The sequence below is a fragment of the Leucopleurus acutus genome, assembly GCF_964270905.1.
Source record: "Leucopleurus acutus genome assembly, chromosome: 8".
NCBI lineage: Eukaryota > Metazoa > Chordata > Mammalia > Artiodactyla > Delphinidae > Leucopleurus > Leucopleurus acutus.
Window position 1 is genome coordinate 43,670,446 of NC_139151.1, and position 19,107 is coordinate 43,689,552.

A 19,107-nucleotide genomic window follows, 5' to 3' on the forward strand; every position below is an offset into this window, starting at 1 on the left:
TGGCATTTCAGGGTCTACAGTAGGTCCAAGCCAAAGTCAGTTTATCTTTTTGTGCCTCCCGTATCCCTTTTGAGTTACCTAAGACTGATTATTCATTTCTCCTCACTAATAGAACTGTAGTTGTGTCTTATACTTGAAGCAGCTAGAAAATAGCTCACAACAGTTACAGCATTTCGTGGTATATTATGTTAATCAGAGGAATGTAAAGAAGCATTTGTTTTTACATTTCTTTCTTTTATCCTGTAATTAGTAAAGCAAGATGGAATGTCAAATTTTTAATTAGTTTATTAATGAGTTTGTGTTCCTATGATACTTGAAAATATTTAAGAAAGAGATGAAGCTCTGCATTGCTTTTTCCACTCAGCAATTACGTTTTGTGGGGGGATTAACTTGAGGTAGTGTAGTAAGTAGTAACGGGGAATATATGCATTGATTAACAAATTTCAATTCATTTACAACTAATTGGATTAAAAATTGCATCAGTATCTATATAACTGGCTAAGCAGTATGATTTAAGAGTATAGGAAACATTATAAATAAGAGTATAAAGGTATCAATTTGATTAAATTTAACCATTTTATGAGACTAAGCAATAATGTTAAACATCTTTTTCCTGACTATTTATAAGGTCTTTGTATGGTGTTATGACTGAATTGTACCTAATTTATAGCCTACACCCTCTTAGAATCTTTTATTACGTCACAAAGATTTGGCCTCCCTGATGGAAAAGTGTTTGTAAAGTTGTTGACTAAAAGGCTTATGGAAATACATCAGGGTATCAGAAAAGTAAATATTTAAGCTTTGCTTTATGACAGTTATTACATGTTAAATAGCTTATTCTTTTGGAGGTTTTTTTTTTAAGGCTTTCATGAACAGCTTGACAATTCTAGGTGATACAATATGATTATATATTGTATTTGATTAAATATAGGTATCACAGAATTAGATTGTTTATGCTAATTGAAGTCATTAAAGGATAGTTACTTTTTGAGGCAGTGCAGAGCTCACAAAGAAAACTGATATTAAGACGTGTTATGAAAGCCGAAACTCTGGCAGAACTTAATACGTTTGGGTGTGAATTATGTTTATATAGATTAAAATGATTATTTTCTTAAGCTCCTTGAGTGTTTTTCTTTTCTTGGTATTAATGGACTTCTTATACAGAAAAGTTTGCATAAGTGCAATTTTAGTTAGTAGCATATCTCAGTCTACTACCCTTAACAGGTAATTATTAGATGTAGTTATATAATTCTTAAACGGTTTAGCTGCGTTATGTATAAAGACAGAAAAATTGGCAGCCAGCTTTTCATGACACTAAAATACCATGGCAAGAAATTTTTGCAGTGAAGATTGGACTCAAATAGAGTATATGTTTCTAGTACTTGGGGTTGTATTTAAATTTTTTAAAGTTATCTTTCATAATTTTGGAACGTGTGTTCATTTGGAGACATGAAACCTTGTATATTGTTAGGGGAAAGGATTGATAATTGATTCAATTTGAGGTAATGATTAGTAGATCCTTTTTGTGTGTGTGTGTGTGGTACGCGGGCCTCTCACTGCTGTGGCCTCTCCCGTTGCAGAGCACAGGCTCCGGACGCGCAGGCTCAGTGACCATGGCTCATGGGCCCAGCCGCTCCGTGGCATGTGGGATCTTCCCGGACGGGGGCACGGACCCGTGTCCCTTGCATCAGCAGGTGGACTCTCAACCACTGTGCCACCAGGGAAGCCCTAGGTAGACCCGTTTTCGATGATTCCTTCTTGAGGTTTTTTCCCCTGAGCAGTATCTTTATATGTTATGTTCCCGTGAACTATTTAAATCAAGCGTATTATTCACCTAAGAGTTAGTTACAAAGCACTGACCTTTTTATGTGTGTGTATATATATATATCATCTCTCAGAAAAATGCTTATTAACTTTATTAAGTTGTTTCTCTAGAAATGCTTCATCTTTCTTAGCATTCATAGTAATTACTATAGCAAAGCAGTCAACTAATCTGACAGCTGACTCAACATGGGAAACATAAAATACCATTTTTCTTGCCTGGCACGTTTACTAGTATAAAGGAGAAAAGTGCTAAGAATTTGAACTTTTATTATTTTTTAGCCTCTTATTTTTGAGATAATTTTAGATTTACAGAAGAGTTGCAAAAAAAGTACAATTTTTTATATAACATTGATCTTCCCTATACGTTAAAATCTTACATACCCGTAGAACATTTACAAAACTAAGAATTAGCCTTGGTACAATGCTGTTAACTAAAGCTGAACATTAATTTTGACCATTTGTTTTTAGTAGAACACGATTTAAAGAGTAGTTCTTGAGACCTATCCTAATATTTTGGTAGTAATTAAAGCCAGTAATTATGAGCCATTAAAAATATAAATTGAGGGCTTCCCTGGTGGCGCAGTGGTTGAGAGTCCGCCTGCCGATGCAGGGGACACGGGTTCGTGCCCCGGTCCGGGAAGATCCCACATGCCGCGGAGCGGCTGGGCCCGTGAGCCATGGCCGCTGAGCCTGCGAGTCCGGAGCCTGTGTTCTGCAGCGGGAGAGGCCACAACAATGAGAGGCCTGCGTACCGCAAAAAAAAAAAAAAAAAAAAATATATATATATATATATATATAAAAATTGAAATCAACTTCATAGACATCTATAGGTCAATGTTGTAACTTCTTGCTGTAACCATATACTGGCAAAGTACTGCAATGATCTATTTTATTAAAATTTATATTTTATGCCAGAGATTTTAATTCTTAAGTGAAACTTGTTGTGTTTGGTTTTCTTTAGACAGCTCAACCAAGGGTGAAGAGAACCTTAAAGAGTTCTTGGAAATATTTTAAGGTGACTTTTGGCTATTGCTTTACCACCCCTTGCTTTAAAAAAAAAAAAATCAGTCATTGCCCAGCCCGAAAATGCATGTCATACATATACCCATATTAAGTAAATTCACTTAAAAGCTTAAAAGTGGGAGTTGCCTGGTGGTCTAATGGTTAGGGTTCCGTGCTTCCACTGCAAGGGTTCGGGGTCAGAGGGTCGGGAGGGAGGGGAGGGAAGCTTAGAAGCTCACTTATGAGGTCTGCAACCTTTTATTATTTTTTTAATGGTTGGGTACTTTTAAGTTATCTATTAGAATGTTAATGGGTTTTTGGTTTGTTTCATTGCAGATTATTTTGACCTGGCATACATATTTGATATTTATTTTTGCCTATGTTATAATTCTGTAGCCTCAATTCTGGAATGCAAGCTAAGTCCAGCTTGTTTTTAAGTTTTGTTAATAGGTGTTTTCTTTCATTTCTTTTGTTTGTTGGGTAGGTGGGAAGTTGGTTTTTTACCTGATTGCTTCCTTACTTCCCGAGTACAACTTAAACTTATCTGGAGTTGTTGCATGCCTTGCTTATTTTATTTACGTGTAGATAGATACCTGCTGCTTTAAACATTTGGCGTTGTCTCTAAAATACTGGATTTGCAAAGGTTTTCTTGTGGTTTTTTTTGGTATAGTTGTTTGATTTTAAGTTTTTATATACTTCTTAGTTGTGAAGAATTCCTTGAAAAACAGTTTTTCTAAAGAGCATGTTTTTATTAAATGCTAATTAATGCCTTTTCTTAGTTTTCCAATTGAGTAGGCCACATTTAATGTCTACTGAAGTGAAATAAAACTTCCAGCCTTAAACATTTTTATGTTGCTTAAAGGTTATGTGTCAAAATAATTTTATTTGTTAATCTTTTTTGACTAAGCAGATACAGTGTTCAAGTGATTCAGTTTTTAAATTATCTTTTTTAAGACTGCTAATAGAAGGAAGGTTACTGATTAAGCCTGGGAGAGGGTGGTCTCCCTGAACCTGTAGTACTTTCCCCTCCTCCAAAAATGAGACTAGCTGAGTATATTAATGTTTTTGAAAACACTATGATCCTTTTCTTCATATTGCTCATTTCAGTTTATAGTTCCGTATTTATTATTTATATGATTAATTTGTTAATGTTCGTATACTCTTATAGACCACATACAACCTTGACTGTGTTTTGGCCAACAATTTTGTCCCCATTTTCTAGTACAGTACTTGATAAGTTGGTTGGCTCATGTAAATATAAAGACGTAGCACTTGTTATGGGCCTGTCACTGTTCTAAGGAGTTTTATGAATATGAACTTAATGCTCATGACAAACCTATGAGGTAGGTTCTCTTGTTACAGTCAGGGAAACTGATTTATGGCACAAGTAACTTGCCCAGTGGCAAAACTAGTGAGTTGTAAAGGAGAGATTTCAAACTCAGGCACCTGGCTTTCTGTTCTGTGCTCTTAACTACTATTTTATGCTGCTTATGTCTGTCAGTTGAATTAGTGGGTTCCATAAAACTGGCACATAGCATGGAAAACTAGTAACACTGTGTTTAGTTACTAGGAACAAATTTTACTTTCATATGTTTTGTTAGAAAATAAATTTATAAAATAAAGTATGTAGTCCTTTTGTCTGTACGGTTTTGGTTATAATAATAGCTGGATTAAAAACTTATCATTTATGTTTTGACAACTCTTACGGTCTCTAGTTTCTCTAAACAGCTTCCAAAGAAATGTCAGAATCCTCAGTTCAAAAACGTTTCCATTGCCATTTTGATAGTGATGTATTTTGTATATAGCTTGTAGATAGGAATTGTTATCTGTGTGTTGGATAAAATGTGTAATGAAACAGCATCAAACTTATCTTTGTTTTCCCCATTAACATGAGAGTTGGTTAAAGCAATCGTGTTTGGAGCATAAGATATGCAGAGGAAGGACAGATAAGATTGTAAACATGGGGATAAATAGCAAAGGATCATTTGAATTGTTGGTTTTCATCTTGTAGACCAGGCCATTGGTTATCAAAATACCACTTCAAGACCAGAGGTGTCAGCATCTTGAAATCTGTTAAAAATGCAAATTCTTGGTCCCCAACCTGTCAGACCTACTAAATCAGAAACTGTGGAGTGATACCCAAAAGTTTGTGGAAGAATTTCCATTTTATTCTGTTGTACGATAAGTTTGGGAAACACTAGCAGTGTGGAAATCTAATTAGGCTTGCATTCTTTTTTTCATCAACTTAATTTCTTTTAAGTTAACTTTTTGTTTCAGAACAGTTTTGGATTTAAAGAAAAGTTGTGAAGATAGTACAGAGTTCCCATATATTCCACCCCCATTTTCCCCTATTTTTAATATATTGCATTAGTATGGTACATTTGTTACAACTAATGAACTCATATTGATACATTATTATTAACAAAGTCCGTACTTTATTCAGATTTCCTTAGTACTTTACCTAATGTCTTTTTTCTGTTCCAGGATCCCATCCAGGTACCACATTTCATTTAGTCATCATGTGTCTGTCCTTGGTCTCTTCTTGATTTTGGCAGTTTTTCAGACTCTCTTCAAAACCCTTAATGATTTTGAGAAGTACTGGTCAGGTATTTTGTAGAATGTCTCCCAATTGGGATTTGTCTGGTGTTTTTCTTAGGATTAAATCGATGTGTTTTGAGAAAGAAAAGCACAGGGTAAAGTGCCATTCCCATACGTGCTGTCAAGGGTACGTGCTGTCAACATGGCTTATTACCAGTTTGATCTCCTGGCTAAGGTAGTGTTTGTCAATTTTTAACTGTAAAGTTATTCTTTGTCCGGTCTTCTATCATTTAGTTCCTTCTGTGTGCAGCCCACACTTAAAAAGGGGTGGGGAGCTATGTTCCACCTCTGAAGGGTGGAGTATCTATGTAAATTATTTAGAATTTTTGTGTGTGGAAGATTTGTTTCTTCTCCTAAAAAGGCTGAGTTGGACACAAAGGAGGGGAACCAGTTTAAGGAAGCAGAAAGCCAATGTCAGGATGATGAAAATCAGAATTGAGAGATATTTAGTTAGCTGGAATTCTTGTCCCATTTAAGTAGGTGTATAGTAATAGGGCTTTATAATTGATCAGATTAAAATACTTCATAAATTCTGTTTGTGATTTAGGCTTAGGAATTTAGGAAGTACTGGTTACAAGTAATTCAGAACTGTAGACATAATGATGACTAATTTTTTATTCAATAGGTTGGCAATTCAAGTGTGCTAAGCACTTTGCTAAGTGCTCTTGATAGCTTTTCATTTTATCTTCAGAATACCCCCATGATTATATATTATTATCCATATTTTATGGATAGAGAAACAGAGGCAAAGGAAGCTCCATAACTTGCCTCAGGTCCCAATAGGTAGCAGATGGCAAAATTGGATTTTAAAATGAGGGCCTTCAACTTCAAAGTCCTGTTTAAACTCTCCACCATGACACTGAAGACATCTGAGTCACCATGCAAAACCTAAAATTGGAACTGCTATTTCTTTATTAGTGTTTAGTCTTTTCTTCCTTAGTATCAAGTGAGTGAATTATCATGAAAAGATAATGTGCTTTTAACTTTTGCAGTAGTTAATTGAGCCATTGACTTTCTTGATAAGGACCTCTATAGGGCTGATGGGCTATTGACAAGAATTAGGGATGGCTTCTGCAGGACTGTAAAAGGCCCACGGCAATGAATTTGTCCTTTGCAGGTAGTTAGTTCTAAAGGCTTGTGCATATAAATAACCTTGGACTTACTATCATTTGGAATCTGGAACAGTTTTCTACATCTGTATTCTTAGATGTTGATGATTGGAAGACAATGTACATAGGCAGATAACATGTCACTTTAATGGGGTGAAAGAAGCAATGCATTAAAATTAAGTATTAGTGCATTAGACAAACAGTTCACTCGTAACCTAATTTTACATGATTGAAGTTTTCATTTGTGAAAAGTTAGGGAAGATGTCCCCATCAAAGTACAGGGAAAGACACTTAAACCTGAGCTCTAGAGTGTTTTAATGAATCAAGAACCACATGTAAAATTATTATGTTATAAATTATAGGACACTTCTTCCAAAGAGAGATCTGTAGCCTACATGGGTGATCTTTTTATATATTATTATGCTTTGCCAGATAATCTTGAGGCTAGTTGAGGTTAGGTTTCTTAATATTTTTTCCTCCCAAAGGAATTGTTCTGAGTTGGTAGGTATGAAATTTACAGATTTTATTAATGTTTTTGGTAAAATATAAAAGTTTGTGAGCATCTTCAATTATTATAGCCATCCCTTTGCTTAATTATTTCATTTCATTCAAGAAAACATTTTTAGCTACTTCGTATGTGCTGGGGATAATTACCAAACACACTGGCCTCTGTTTCCAAAGATTCCAGCAAGGAAAGCAAAAGGTCATCGAATAAAAACTATGCTGAAGATCAACCTGTAAAGAGTTGCTGTGAGAGCATGTTTGGTAGATTTTATACATGGATTTTTGGAGGGGTAGACACTAGAGTCCTGAAAAAAAAATGGGTAGGAGTTAACCAAATAGGAGGGAGGGATGGAGAAAGACAAGGATGTGAAAAGAACTGGAGTTGAGAGATGACAGTGGCCTCTTAAGAAAACTCTTGTTAGTCTGCTTAGCCCCAAAGCTTTCTATCTTGCCCTCGCCCCTAAGCAAACACCTCAGCCTTGGTTTTAGGTTCCTCTAGATTCCAGTACGTCGTGGTAGTTCATACAGCCATCAGAAACTCGGCTGATATTCCCCTTAAAGTGCCTTAGTATAGGACGAATCTGACCTTTAGCCCATGCCTAGAATTGGCAAATGTCCCCAAGGAAGTAAACAGTTGTTGCTCTCAGCAGTATTTGGAAACTTTTAGTACATTTAGTTTTCATTGCTTCCACAATTTTTTGATATATCTAAAAATATTGTGCCTTTAATACATTTTTTTTTTTTAGTAGCTGGAACTGGAGTGATTGCCTGCCAGTACCTACTATATCATTCCTGGGAGTGTGGAAGTCCTTATTGAAAATATGTAAATAGAATGTAGCATGATCACATTTAGGAAGATCATTCTGGCTGAAGTTACTATGATTGTGATACAACAGGGGAAAGGAAGTTGGGTGATTTGAAAGGAAGTTTTTACATCATTTAAGTGAAAGATATTGTTGGCGTGAATTCAGAATAATCACACTTGGGATTGAAAGAAGTGGATGAACACAGACTTACTAAAAAGAGAAGAAACAAAGAGCAAATGACTAAAGTTAAAAAGCAATGACAATACAAAGACTAAAATCCATTACAGTGTGGTAGTTATTTCTCACGTTACTGTTTTACTAAACTCATTTCTGTACTTCAAAAGTCAGGATTGGAGGAGAATTATTTTCTTGTATCTCATCTCCATATATAAACTTGAAAGTTGGAAGGTCAATTGATAGTTTTGAAATTCTGAGCTAATATGAAAAATATTAAAATAGCCCATGTATGCATCTGTAAATAAGTGTTGTTTGTATCCTCAGAACAGAAAAACTAGTAAATTACAAAGATAGAAAAAGAGGTTTCTATTTTTGAACTTTATTGCATCCTAGAACTTTTTTTCTCTTCAAAGTTAAAACAGCCTTACTGTAGTTTTTATTATAAGAGGAATATATTCCAATGTAAGAAATTAAAGCAATACAGAAAAGTACAAAGATTAAAAGTCCACCACCCCAGTGTAATAAGTACTGCTGATACTTGTGTGATATCTGTACATTGAGTTTTATCAACATATTTTTTTTCCAACTCAACAATAACTCACAGACAACTTACCAAAAATGAAAAATGTTTATCAGTTTATCAGCTTTATGACTATTATACCATAAGTTAAGCAGTTTCCCATTGATGAATATTTAGTTTACTTTTTTACTATGATAAAATGTTGCAGTATCTTTGTCACAAATATTGGCATTCTTTCCAATTTTCTGTAGAATAAATTTTTAGAATTTCTTAATGTATATGCCTATATTACATTTCATATGCTTTTTATTAGTTTACTTTTATATTACTCAATATAAGCAACATGTTTAGATTTTTTAAATGATCAAATTATTGCATTATAATAGAAATTTATGGCTTATTTAAATTTGATTTTAAACGTCAGCAACAGGGAATTCTCTTACGGTCCAGTGGTTAGGACTCAGTGGTTTCACTGCCATGGCCTGGGTTCAACCTCTGGTCCTGGTCGAGGGAACTAAGATCTCCCAAGCTGTGCTGCAGAGCCAAAAAAAAAAAAAAAGTAATAAAACATTTGTCACTAGCAAAATATTTCTTTGCTATTTCACAAGTATCCTTACGAGAAATAATCTCTTACTCAGGATGTGGACCAAGAAATAGGATATGCTTAGGGGAAAAAAGGTTTTTTTTTTTTTTCTTTTTGGGGGGATGATTCTTTGAGCTGGGAGATGGATAAATGGGAGTTTATTGTATGTTCTCTATGTTTGTGTAAGTTTAATGCTTAATGAGACTTGAGGTGCTGTTCTGGGTGTACAGGACTCAATCTCAATCTTCTAGAGTGTTTTTTTGTTTGTTTTATTTTAGTATATCTGATATGTAATGTGTAAATTTAAAGTGTAAAACGTTAATTGGATACATTTATATATTGTAATATGATTGCCATTGTGGTGATAATTAGCACCTCTATCACCTTACCTAGTTATCCTTTTTTTGGTAGTTGGAATAAGTTCTCTTAACAAGCTTGATGACTGTAACACGATACTATTGTCTGTACTCCCTGTACTGTGCATTATATCTCTAGAGCTTTTTTACTACTTATTGTAAATTTGTACCCTAAACAACATTAGTCTTGTCCCCCACCCCTTAGCCCCTGCTAACCACCATCTTATTCTGTTTCTGCAAGTTTGACTTTTTAAAATTCCAAATATAAGCAATATCATACAATACTTGTTTTCTGTCTGACTTAATCTCACTTAGCAAAATGTGCTGAGGCCATCCATGTTTTCACAAATGGCACAAATTTCACCCTCCTTTCTTCGTGGCTGAATAATATTCCATTATATTATATTCCATTGTATATATTCCATTATATATGTACCATATTCTCTTTATTCAGCCATTGACAGACACTAAGTTTTTTCCACATCTTGGCTATTATAATGCGGCAATGAATATTGGGGTACACATTTTTTTTTGAGTTAGTGGTTTCATTTTGTTCTGAAAAATAACCCAGAAGTGGAATTACTGGATCATGTGGTAGTTCTATCTTTAATTTTTTGAGGAACCTCCACACCGTTTTCGATAGTGGCTGTGCTGTGCCAGTTTATGTTCCTACTGATAGTGCACCAAGGGTTCCCTTTTCTCCACGTTCTCACCGGCACTTCTTATCTCTTTTCTTTCTGATGATAACCATTTTAACAGGTATGAGATGATGACTCACTGTGGTTTTAACTTGCATTTCCCTGATGATTAGCGATATTGAGCATCTTTTCATGTACCTGTTGTCTTTGGAAAAATGTCTTTTAGGTCTTCTGCCCATTTTTTAATCAAATTATTTGCGTTTTTGTTTCTGACTTCTCTATATTTCGGATATTAACCCCTTACCATATATGTGATTTGCAAAACGTTTCTCCCATTCTGTAGGTTGCCTTTTCATTTTGTTGTTTCTTCTGCTGTGCAAAAGCTTTTAAATTTGATGTAGTCCCATTTGTTGATTTTTGCTTGTGTTTTTATATCCAAAGAAATCATTGCTACCACCAGTGTTGAGGAGTTTCTTCCCTATGTTTTCTTCTAAGAATTTTAAAGTATCAGGTCTTATGTTTAAATCTTTAATATATTTCAAGTTAATTTTTTTGAGTGGTGTAAGATAACGGTCCATTCTCATTGCTCTGCATGTGTTTATCCAGTTTTCCCAACACAGTTTGTTGAAGAGACTATTCCTTTCCCCATTGGGTGCCCTTGACTCCCTTATCCAATATTACTTGACCATATAAGCAGAGGTTTAATTCTAGGCCCTCTAATGTGCTCCACTGGTCTATGTGTCTATTTTTGTGCCAGTATAATACTTTTTTAAAAATTGAAGTATAGTTCATGTACAATATGTTTCAGGAGTACGACATACTGATTCACAATTTTTAAAGGTTATATTCCATTTATAGTTATAAAATATTGGCTGTAGTCCCTGTGTTGGACAATATATCATTGTAGATTATATCTTTTATACAGAGTAGTTTTTAGTTCTTAATCTCCTACCCCTATTTTGCCCCTTCCCCCTCCTCACTGGTAACTACTAGTTTGTTCTGTATACCTGTGTGACTGTTTCTTTTTAGTTATGTTCACTAGTTCATTTTATTTGTTTGTTTTTTAATTGAAAGGAACATGCTTTAAATTCTATAGAACTTTACAGTTTTCAAAAGTTTCACACATGATTTCATATAATCCCATAAAAACCCTTTTTTTAAATCACCTGCCTCTGTATTGCTCCCCCTTCCCTCTCTGCACTGATAAAAACTAGTTTATTTTCTGTATCTGTGAGTCTGTTTCTTTTTTTGTTATATTCATTAATTTGTTGTATTTTTTAGTTTCCACATATAAGTGATATTATACAGTATTTGTCTTTCTCTGACTTATTTCACTTAGTATAATACCCTCCAAGACCATCCATGTTATTGCAGATGGCAGAATTTTTTTTATGGCTGAGTAGTATTCCATTGTGTATGTGTGTGTGTGTGTGTATCACATCATCTTCATCCATTCATCTGTTGATGGACACTTAGGTTGCTTCTATATCTTGGCAATGGTAAATAATGCTATGAATATTGAGGTGTGTGTATCTTTCCAAATTATGGTTTTCCCTGGATATATGCCAAGAGTGGTATTGCTGGATCATATGATGGTTCTGTTTTTACTTTTTAAGGAACTCCCCCATACTTTCTCCAAAATGGTTGTACAAATTTACATTCCCTCAACAGTGTACAGAGTTCCCTTTTCTCCACATCTTCATGAACATTTGTTATTTGTATTCTTTTTGATGAAAGTGATTCTGATAGGTCTGAGGTGATATCTTACTGTGGTTTTAATTTGCATTTCTCTGACAATTGATATTGAGCATCTTTTCATGTGCCTGTTGACCATCTGTATATCTGCTTTGGAAAAATGTCTATTCAGGTCTTCTGCCCAGTTTTTAATCAGGTTTTTTTTTTTGATGTTGAGTTGTATGAGTTGTGTATATATTTTGGATCGTATCATTTTCAAATATTTTCTCTCATTCACTAGGTTGCTTTTCATTTTCTTGATGGCTTCCTTTACTGTGCAAAAGCTTTTTTTTTTTTTTTTTTTTTGTTTGTAGTCTGATTTTTTTTTTCTTTTTTTTTTTTTTAACATCTTTATTGAGGTATAATTGCTTTACAATGGTGTGTTAGTTTCTGCTTTATAACAAAGTGAATCAGTCATACATAAACATATGTTCCCATATGTCTTCCCTGTTGCATCTCCCTCCCTCCCACCCTCCCTATCCCACCCCTCCAGGCTGTCACAAAGCACCGAGCCAATATCCCTGTGCCATGCGGCTGCTTCCCACTAGCTATCTACCTTACTACGTTTGTTAGTGTGTATATGCCCATGACTCTCTCTCGCCCTGTCACAGCTCACCCTTCCCCCTCCCCATAACCTCAAGTCCGTTCTCTAGGAGGTCTGCGTCTTTATTCCTGCTTTACCCCTAGGTTCTTCATGACATTTTTTTTCTTAAATTCCATATATATGTGTTAGCATACGGTATTTGTCTTTTTCTTTCTGACTTACTTCACTCTGTATGACAGACTCTAGGTCTATCCACCTCATTACAAATAGCTCAATTTCGTTTCTTTTTATGGCTGAGTAATATTCCATTGTATATATGTGCCACATCTTCTTTATCCATTCATCCCATGACGGGCACTTAGGTTGTTTCCATCTCCGGGCTATTGTAAATAGAGCTGCAATGAACATTTTGGTACATGACTCTTTTTGAATTTTGGTTTTCTCAGGGTATATGCCCAGTAGTGGGATTGCTGGGTCATATGGTAGTTCTATTTGTAGTTTTTTAAGGAACCTCCATACTGTTCTCCATAGTGGCTGAACCAATTCACATTCCCACCAGCAGTGCAAGAGTGTTCCCTTTTGTCCACACCCTCTCCAGCATTTATTGTTTGTAGATTTTTTGATGATGGCCATTCTGACTGGTGTGAGATGATATCTCATTGTAGTTTTGATTTGCATTTCTCTAATGATTAATGATGTTGAGCATTCTTTCATGTGTTTGTTGGCAGTCTGTATATCTTCTTTGGAGAAATGTCTATTTAGGTCTTCTGCCCATTTTTGGATTGGGTTGTTTGTTTTCTTGTTATTGAGCTGCATGAGCTGCTTGTAAATTTTGGAGATTAATCCTTTGTCAGTTGCTTCATTTGCAAATATTTTCTCCCATTCTGAGGGTTGTCTTTTGGTCCTGTTTATGGTTTCCTTTGCGGTGCAAAAGCTTTGAAGTTTCATTAGGTCCCATTTGTTTATTTTTGTTTTTATTTCCATTACTCTAGGAGGTGGGTCAGAAAGGATCTTGCTGTGATTTATGTCATAGAGTGTTCTGCCTATGTTTTCCTCTAAGAGTTTGATAGTTTCTGGCCTTACATTTAGGTCTTTAATCCATTTTGAGCTTATTTTTGTGTATGGTGTTAGGGAGTGATCTAATCTCATACTTTTACATGTACCTGTCCAGTTTTCCCAGCACCACTTATTGAAGAGGCTGTCCTTTCTCCATTGTACATTACTGCCACCTTTATCAAAGATAAGGTGTCCATATGTGCATGGGTTTATCTCTGGGCTTTCTATCCTGTTCCATTGATCTATCTTTCTGTTTTTGTGCCAGTACCATACCGTCTTGATAACTGTAGCTTTGTAGTATAGTCTGAAGTCAGGGAGCCTGATTCCTCCAGTTCCTTCTTTCGTTCTCAAGATTGCTTTGGCTATTCGGGGTCTTTTGTGTTTCCATACAAATTGTGAAATTTTTTGTTCTAGTTCTGTGAAAAATGCCAGTGGTAGTTTGATAGGGATTGCATTGAATCTATAGATTGCTTTGGGTAGTAGAGTCATTTTCACAATGTTGATTCTTCCAATCCAAGAACATGGTATATCTCTCCATCTATTTGTATCATCTTTAATTTCTTTCATCAGTGTCTTATAATTTTCTGCATACAGGTCTTTTGTCTCCTTAGGTAGGTTTATTCCTAGATATTTTATTCTTTTTGTTGCAATGGTAAATGGGAGTGTTTTCTTGATTTCACTTTCAGATTTTTCATCATTAGTATATAGGAATGCCAGAGATTTCTGTGCATTAATTTTGTATCCTGCCACTTTACCAAATTCATTGATTAGCTCTAGTAGTTTTCTGGTAGCATCTTTAGGGTTCTCTATGTATAGGATCATGTCATCTGCAAACAGTGACAGCTTTACTTCTTCTTTTCCGATTTGGATTCCTTTTATTTCCTTTTCTTCTCTGATTGCTGTGGCTAAAACTTCCAAAACAATGTTGAATAATAGTGGTGAGAGTGGGCAACCTTGTCTTGTTCCTGATCTTAGTGGAAATGCTTTCAGTTTTTCACCATTGAGGATGATGTTTGCTGTGGGCTTGTCATATATGGCCTTTATTATGTTGAGGAAAGTTCCCGCTATGCCTACTTTCTGCAGGGTTTTTATCATAAATGGGTGTTGAATTTTGTCAAAAGCTTTCTCTGCATCTATTGAGATGATCATATGGTTTTTCTCCTTCAATTTGTTAATATGGTTTATCACATTGATAGTTTTGCGTATATTGAAGAATCCTTGCATTCCTGGAATAAACCCCACTTGATCATGGTGTATGATCCTTTTAATGTGCTGTTGGATTCTGTTTGCTAGTATTTTGTTGAGGATTTTTGCATCTATGTTCATCAGTGATATTGGCCTGTAGTTTTCTTTCTTTGTGACATCCTTGTCTGGTTTTGGTATCAAGGTGATGGTGGCCTCGTAGAAGGAGTTTGGGAGTGGTCCTCCCTCTGCTATATTTTGGAAGAGTTTGAGAAGGATAGGTGTTAGCTCTTCTCTAAATGTTTGATAGAATTCGCCTGTAAAGCCATCTGGTCCTGGGCTTTTCTTTGTTGGAAGGTTTTTAATCACAGTTTCAATTTCAGTGCTTGTGATTGGTCTGTTCATATTTTCTATTTCTTCCTGATTCAGTCTTGGCAGGTTGTGCATTTCTAAGAATTTGTCCATTTCTTCCAGATTGTCCATTTTATTGGCATAGAGTTGCTTGTAGTAATCTCTCATGATCTCTTTTATCTCTGCAGTGTCAGTTGTTACCTCTCCTTTTTCATTTCTAATTCTATTGATTTGAGTCTTCTCCCTTTTTTTCTTGATGAGTCTGGCTAGTGGTTTATCTATTTTGTTTATCTTCTCAAAGAACCAGCTTTTAGTTTTATTGATCTTTGCTATTGTTTCCTTCATTTCTTTTTCATTTATTTCTGATCTGATTTTTATGATTTCTTTCCTTCTGCTAGCTTTGGGGTTTTTTTGTTCTTCTTTCTCTAATTGCTTGAGGTGCAAGGTTAGGTTGTTTATTCGAGATGTTTCCTGCTTCTTAAGGTGGGCTTGTATTGCTATAAACTTCCCCCTTAGAACTGCTTTTGCTGCATCCCACAGGTTTTGGGTCGTTGTGTCTCCATTGTCATTTGTTTCTAGGTATTTTTTGATTTCCTCTTTGATTTCTTCAGTGATATCTTCATTATTAAGTAGTGCATTGTTTAGCCTCCATGTGTTTGTATTTTTTACAGATCTTTTCCTGTAATTGATATCTAGTCTCATGGCGTTGTGGTCAGAAAAGATACTTGATACAATTTCAATTTTCTTAAATTTACCAAGGCTTGATTTGTGACCTAAGATATGATCTATCCTGGAGAATGTTCCATGAGCACTTGAGAAAAATGTGTATTCTGTTGTTTTTGGATGGAGTGTCCTATAAATATCAATTAAGTCCATCTTGTTTAATGTATCATTTAAAGCTTGTGTTTCCTTATTTATTTTCATTTTGGATGATCTGTCCATGGGTGAAAGTGGGGTGTTTAAGTCCCCTACTATGAATGTGTTACTGTCGATTTCCCCTTTTATGGCTGTTAGTATTTGCCTTATGTATTGAGGTGCTCCTATGTTGGGTGCATAAATATTTACAATTGTTATATCTTCTTCTTGGATCGATCCCTTGATCATTATGTAGTGTCCTTCTTTGTCTCTTTTAATAGTCCTTATTTTAAAGTCTATTTTGTCTGATATGAGAATTGCTACTCCAGCTTTCTTTTGGCTTCCATTTGCATGGAATATCTTTTTCCATCCCCTTACTTTCAGTCTGTATGTGTCTCTAGGTCTGAAGTGGGTCTCTTGTAGACAGCATATATAAGGGTCTTGTTTTTGTATCCATTCAGCTAATCTGTGTCTTTTGGTGGGAGCATTTAGTCCATTTACATTTAAGGTAATTATCGATATGTATGTTCCTATTCCCATTTTCTAAATTGTTTTGGGTTCATTATTATAGGTCTTTTCCTTCTCTTGTGTTTCTTGCCTAGAAAAGATCCTTTAGCATTTGTTGTAAAGCTGGTTTGGTGGTGCTGAACTCTCTCAGCTTTTGCTTGTCTGTAAAGGTTTTAATTTCTCCGTCAAATCTGAATGAGATCCTTGCTGGGTAGAGTAGTCTTGGCTGCATGTTTTTCTCCTTCATCACTTTCAGTATGTCCTGCCACTCCCTTCTGGCTTGTAGGGTTTCTGCTGAGAGATCAGCTGTTAACCTTATGGGGATTCCCTTATGTGTTATTTGTTGTTTTTCCCTTGCTGCTTTTAATATGCTTTCTTTGTATTTAATTTTTGACAGTTTGATTAATATGTGTCTTGGCGTATTTCTCCTTGTATTTATCTTGTATGGGGCTCTCTGTGCTTCCTGGACTTGATTAACTATTTCCTTTCCCATGTTAGGGAAGTTTTCAACTATAATCTCTTCAAATATTTTCTCAGTCCCTTTCTTTTTCTCTTCTTCTTCTGGAACCCCTATAATTCGAATGTTGGTGCGTTTAATGTTGTCCCAGAGGTCTCTGAGACTGTCCTCAGTTCTTTTCATTCTTTTTTCTTTATTCTGCTCTGCAGTAGTTATTTCCACTATTTTATCTTCCAGGTCACTTATCCGTTCTTCTGCCTCAGTTATTCTGCTATTGATCCCATCTAGAGTACTTTTAATTTCATTTATTGTGTTGTTCATCGTTGCTTGTTTCATCTTTAGTTCTTCTAGGTCCTTGTTAACTGATTCTTGCATTTTGTCCAATCTATTGTCCATTCTATCTCCAAGATTTCGGATCAACCTTACTATCATTATTCTGAATTCTCTTTCAGGTAGACTGCCTATTTCCTCTTCATTTGTTAGGTCTGGTGCATTTTTATCTTGCTCCTTTATCTGCTGTGTGTTTTTCTGTCTTCTCATTTTGCTTATCTTACTGTGTTTGGGGTCTCCTTTTTGCAGGCTGCAGGTTCGTAGTTCCTCCTGTTTTTGATGTCTGTCTCCAGTGGCTAAGGTTGGTTCAGTGGGTTGTGTAGGCTTCCTGGTGGAGGGGACTAGTGCCTGTGTTGTGGTGGATGAGGCTGGATCTTGTCTCTCTAGTGGGCAGGTTCACGTCTGGTGGTGTGTTTGGGGGTGTCTGTGGCCTTATTATGATTTTAGGCAGCCTCTCTGCTAATGGGTGAGGTTGTGTTCCTGTTTTGCTAGTTGTTTGGCATAGGTTTTCCAGCACTGTGGCTTGCTGGTCGTTGAGTGAAGCTGGGTGCTAGTGTTAAGATGGAGGTCTCTGGGAGATCTTCGCCGTTTGATATTATGTGGAGCTGGGAGGTCTCTTGTTGATCAGTGTCCTGAAGTTGGCTCTCCTACCTCAGAGGCAGAGCCCTGCCTCCTGGCTGGAGCACCAAAAGCTTTTCATCCACACGGCTCAGGATAAAAGGGAGAAAAAGTAGAGGGAATTAGTAGAAGTATGAGGAAAGAAAGAAGGAAAGGAGGGTAGGAAGGAAGGAAGAAAGAAAGAAAGAAGCAAAGAAGGAAAGAAGGCAAGAAGGAAAGAAAGGAGGGAGGGAGGAAGGAAGGAAGGAGGGAAAGAAGGAAAAAAGACAGAAAGAAAGAAGATACAGTAAAAATAAAATAAAGTATAATAAAGTTATTGAATTAAAAAATTCTTATTTAGAAAAAAAAAAAGGGACGGAAAGAACCTTAGGACAAATGTTGGCAGCAAAGCTATACAGACAAAATCTTACACAGAAGCATACACATACACCCTCACTAAAAGAGGTAAATGGGGAAAAATCCTAAATCTTGCTGTCAGAGACCACCTCCTCAATTTGGGATGATTCGTTGTCTAAAGGAGGGAAGGAAGGACGGAAAGAAAGAACGAAGGTAAAGTATAATATTGTTATTAAAATTAATTATTAAAAAAAATTAAAAAAAAAACATGGACGGATAGAACCCTAGGACAAATGGTGGAAGCAAGACTATACAGACAAGATCTCACACAGAAGCATACACAGACACATTCACAAAAAGAGGAAAGGGGAAAAAATCATAGATCTTGCTCCTAAAGTCCACTTCCTTAATTTGGGATGATTGGTTGTCTATTCAGGTATTCCATAGATGCAGGGTATATCAAGTTGATTGTGGAGCTTTAATCCGCTGCTTCTGAGGCTGCTGGGAGAGATTTCCCTTTCTCTTCTTTGTTCTCACAGCTCCCAGGGCTAAGCTTTGGATTTGGCCCTGCCACTGCGTGTAGATCGCTGGAGGGCGTCTGTTTTTTGCTCAGACAGGATGGGGTTAAAAGAGCCGCTGATTGGGGGCTCTGGCGCACTCAGGCCGGCGGGGACGGAGGGGCACAGAGTGCGGGGCGGGCCTGCGGTGGCAAAGGCCGGCGTGACTTTTCACCAGCCTGAGGCGCGCTGTGCGCTGTCCCGGGGAAGTTGTCCCTGGATCCCGGGAACCTGGCAGTGGCGGGCTGCACAGGCTCCGCGGAAGAGGGGTGTGGAGAGTGACCTGTGCTCGCACACAGGCCCCTCGGTGGCGGCAGCAGCAGCCTTAACGTCTCCCGCCCGCCTCTGGGGTCCGCGCTTTTAGCCGCGGCTTGCGCCCGTCTCTGGATTCCGCGCTTTCAGCCGCAGCTCGCGCCCGTCTCTGGGGTCCGCGCTTTCAGCCGCGGCTCGCGCCCGTCTCTGG

The 19,107-nt window shown here is 36.6% G+C and overlaps 1 protein-coding gene across 1 annotated transcript in view; it reads right to left on the bottom strand.

Moving 5' to 3' along the window:
• Positions 1-6,708: 6,708 nt before the first annotated feature.
• NAALAD2 (N-acetylated alpha-linked acidic dipeptidase 2) overlaps positions 6,709-19,107 on the bottom strand; it is a 68,359-nt gene continuing 55,960 nt past the window's right edge. Inside the window, exon 19 of the mRNA XM_082845228.1 lies at positions 6,709-9,074. Within this exon, the coding sequence (XP_082701354.1) occupies positions 9,029-9,074 (46 nt within the window). The 3' untranslated portion in view covers positions 6,709-9,028. The remainder of the gene's footprint in view (positions 9,075-19,107) is intronic.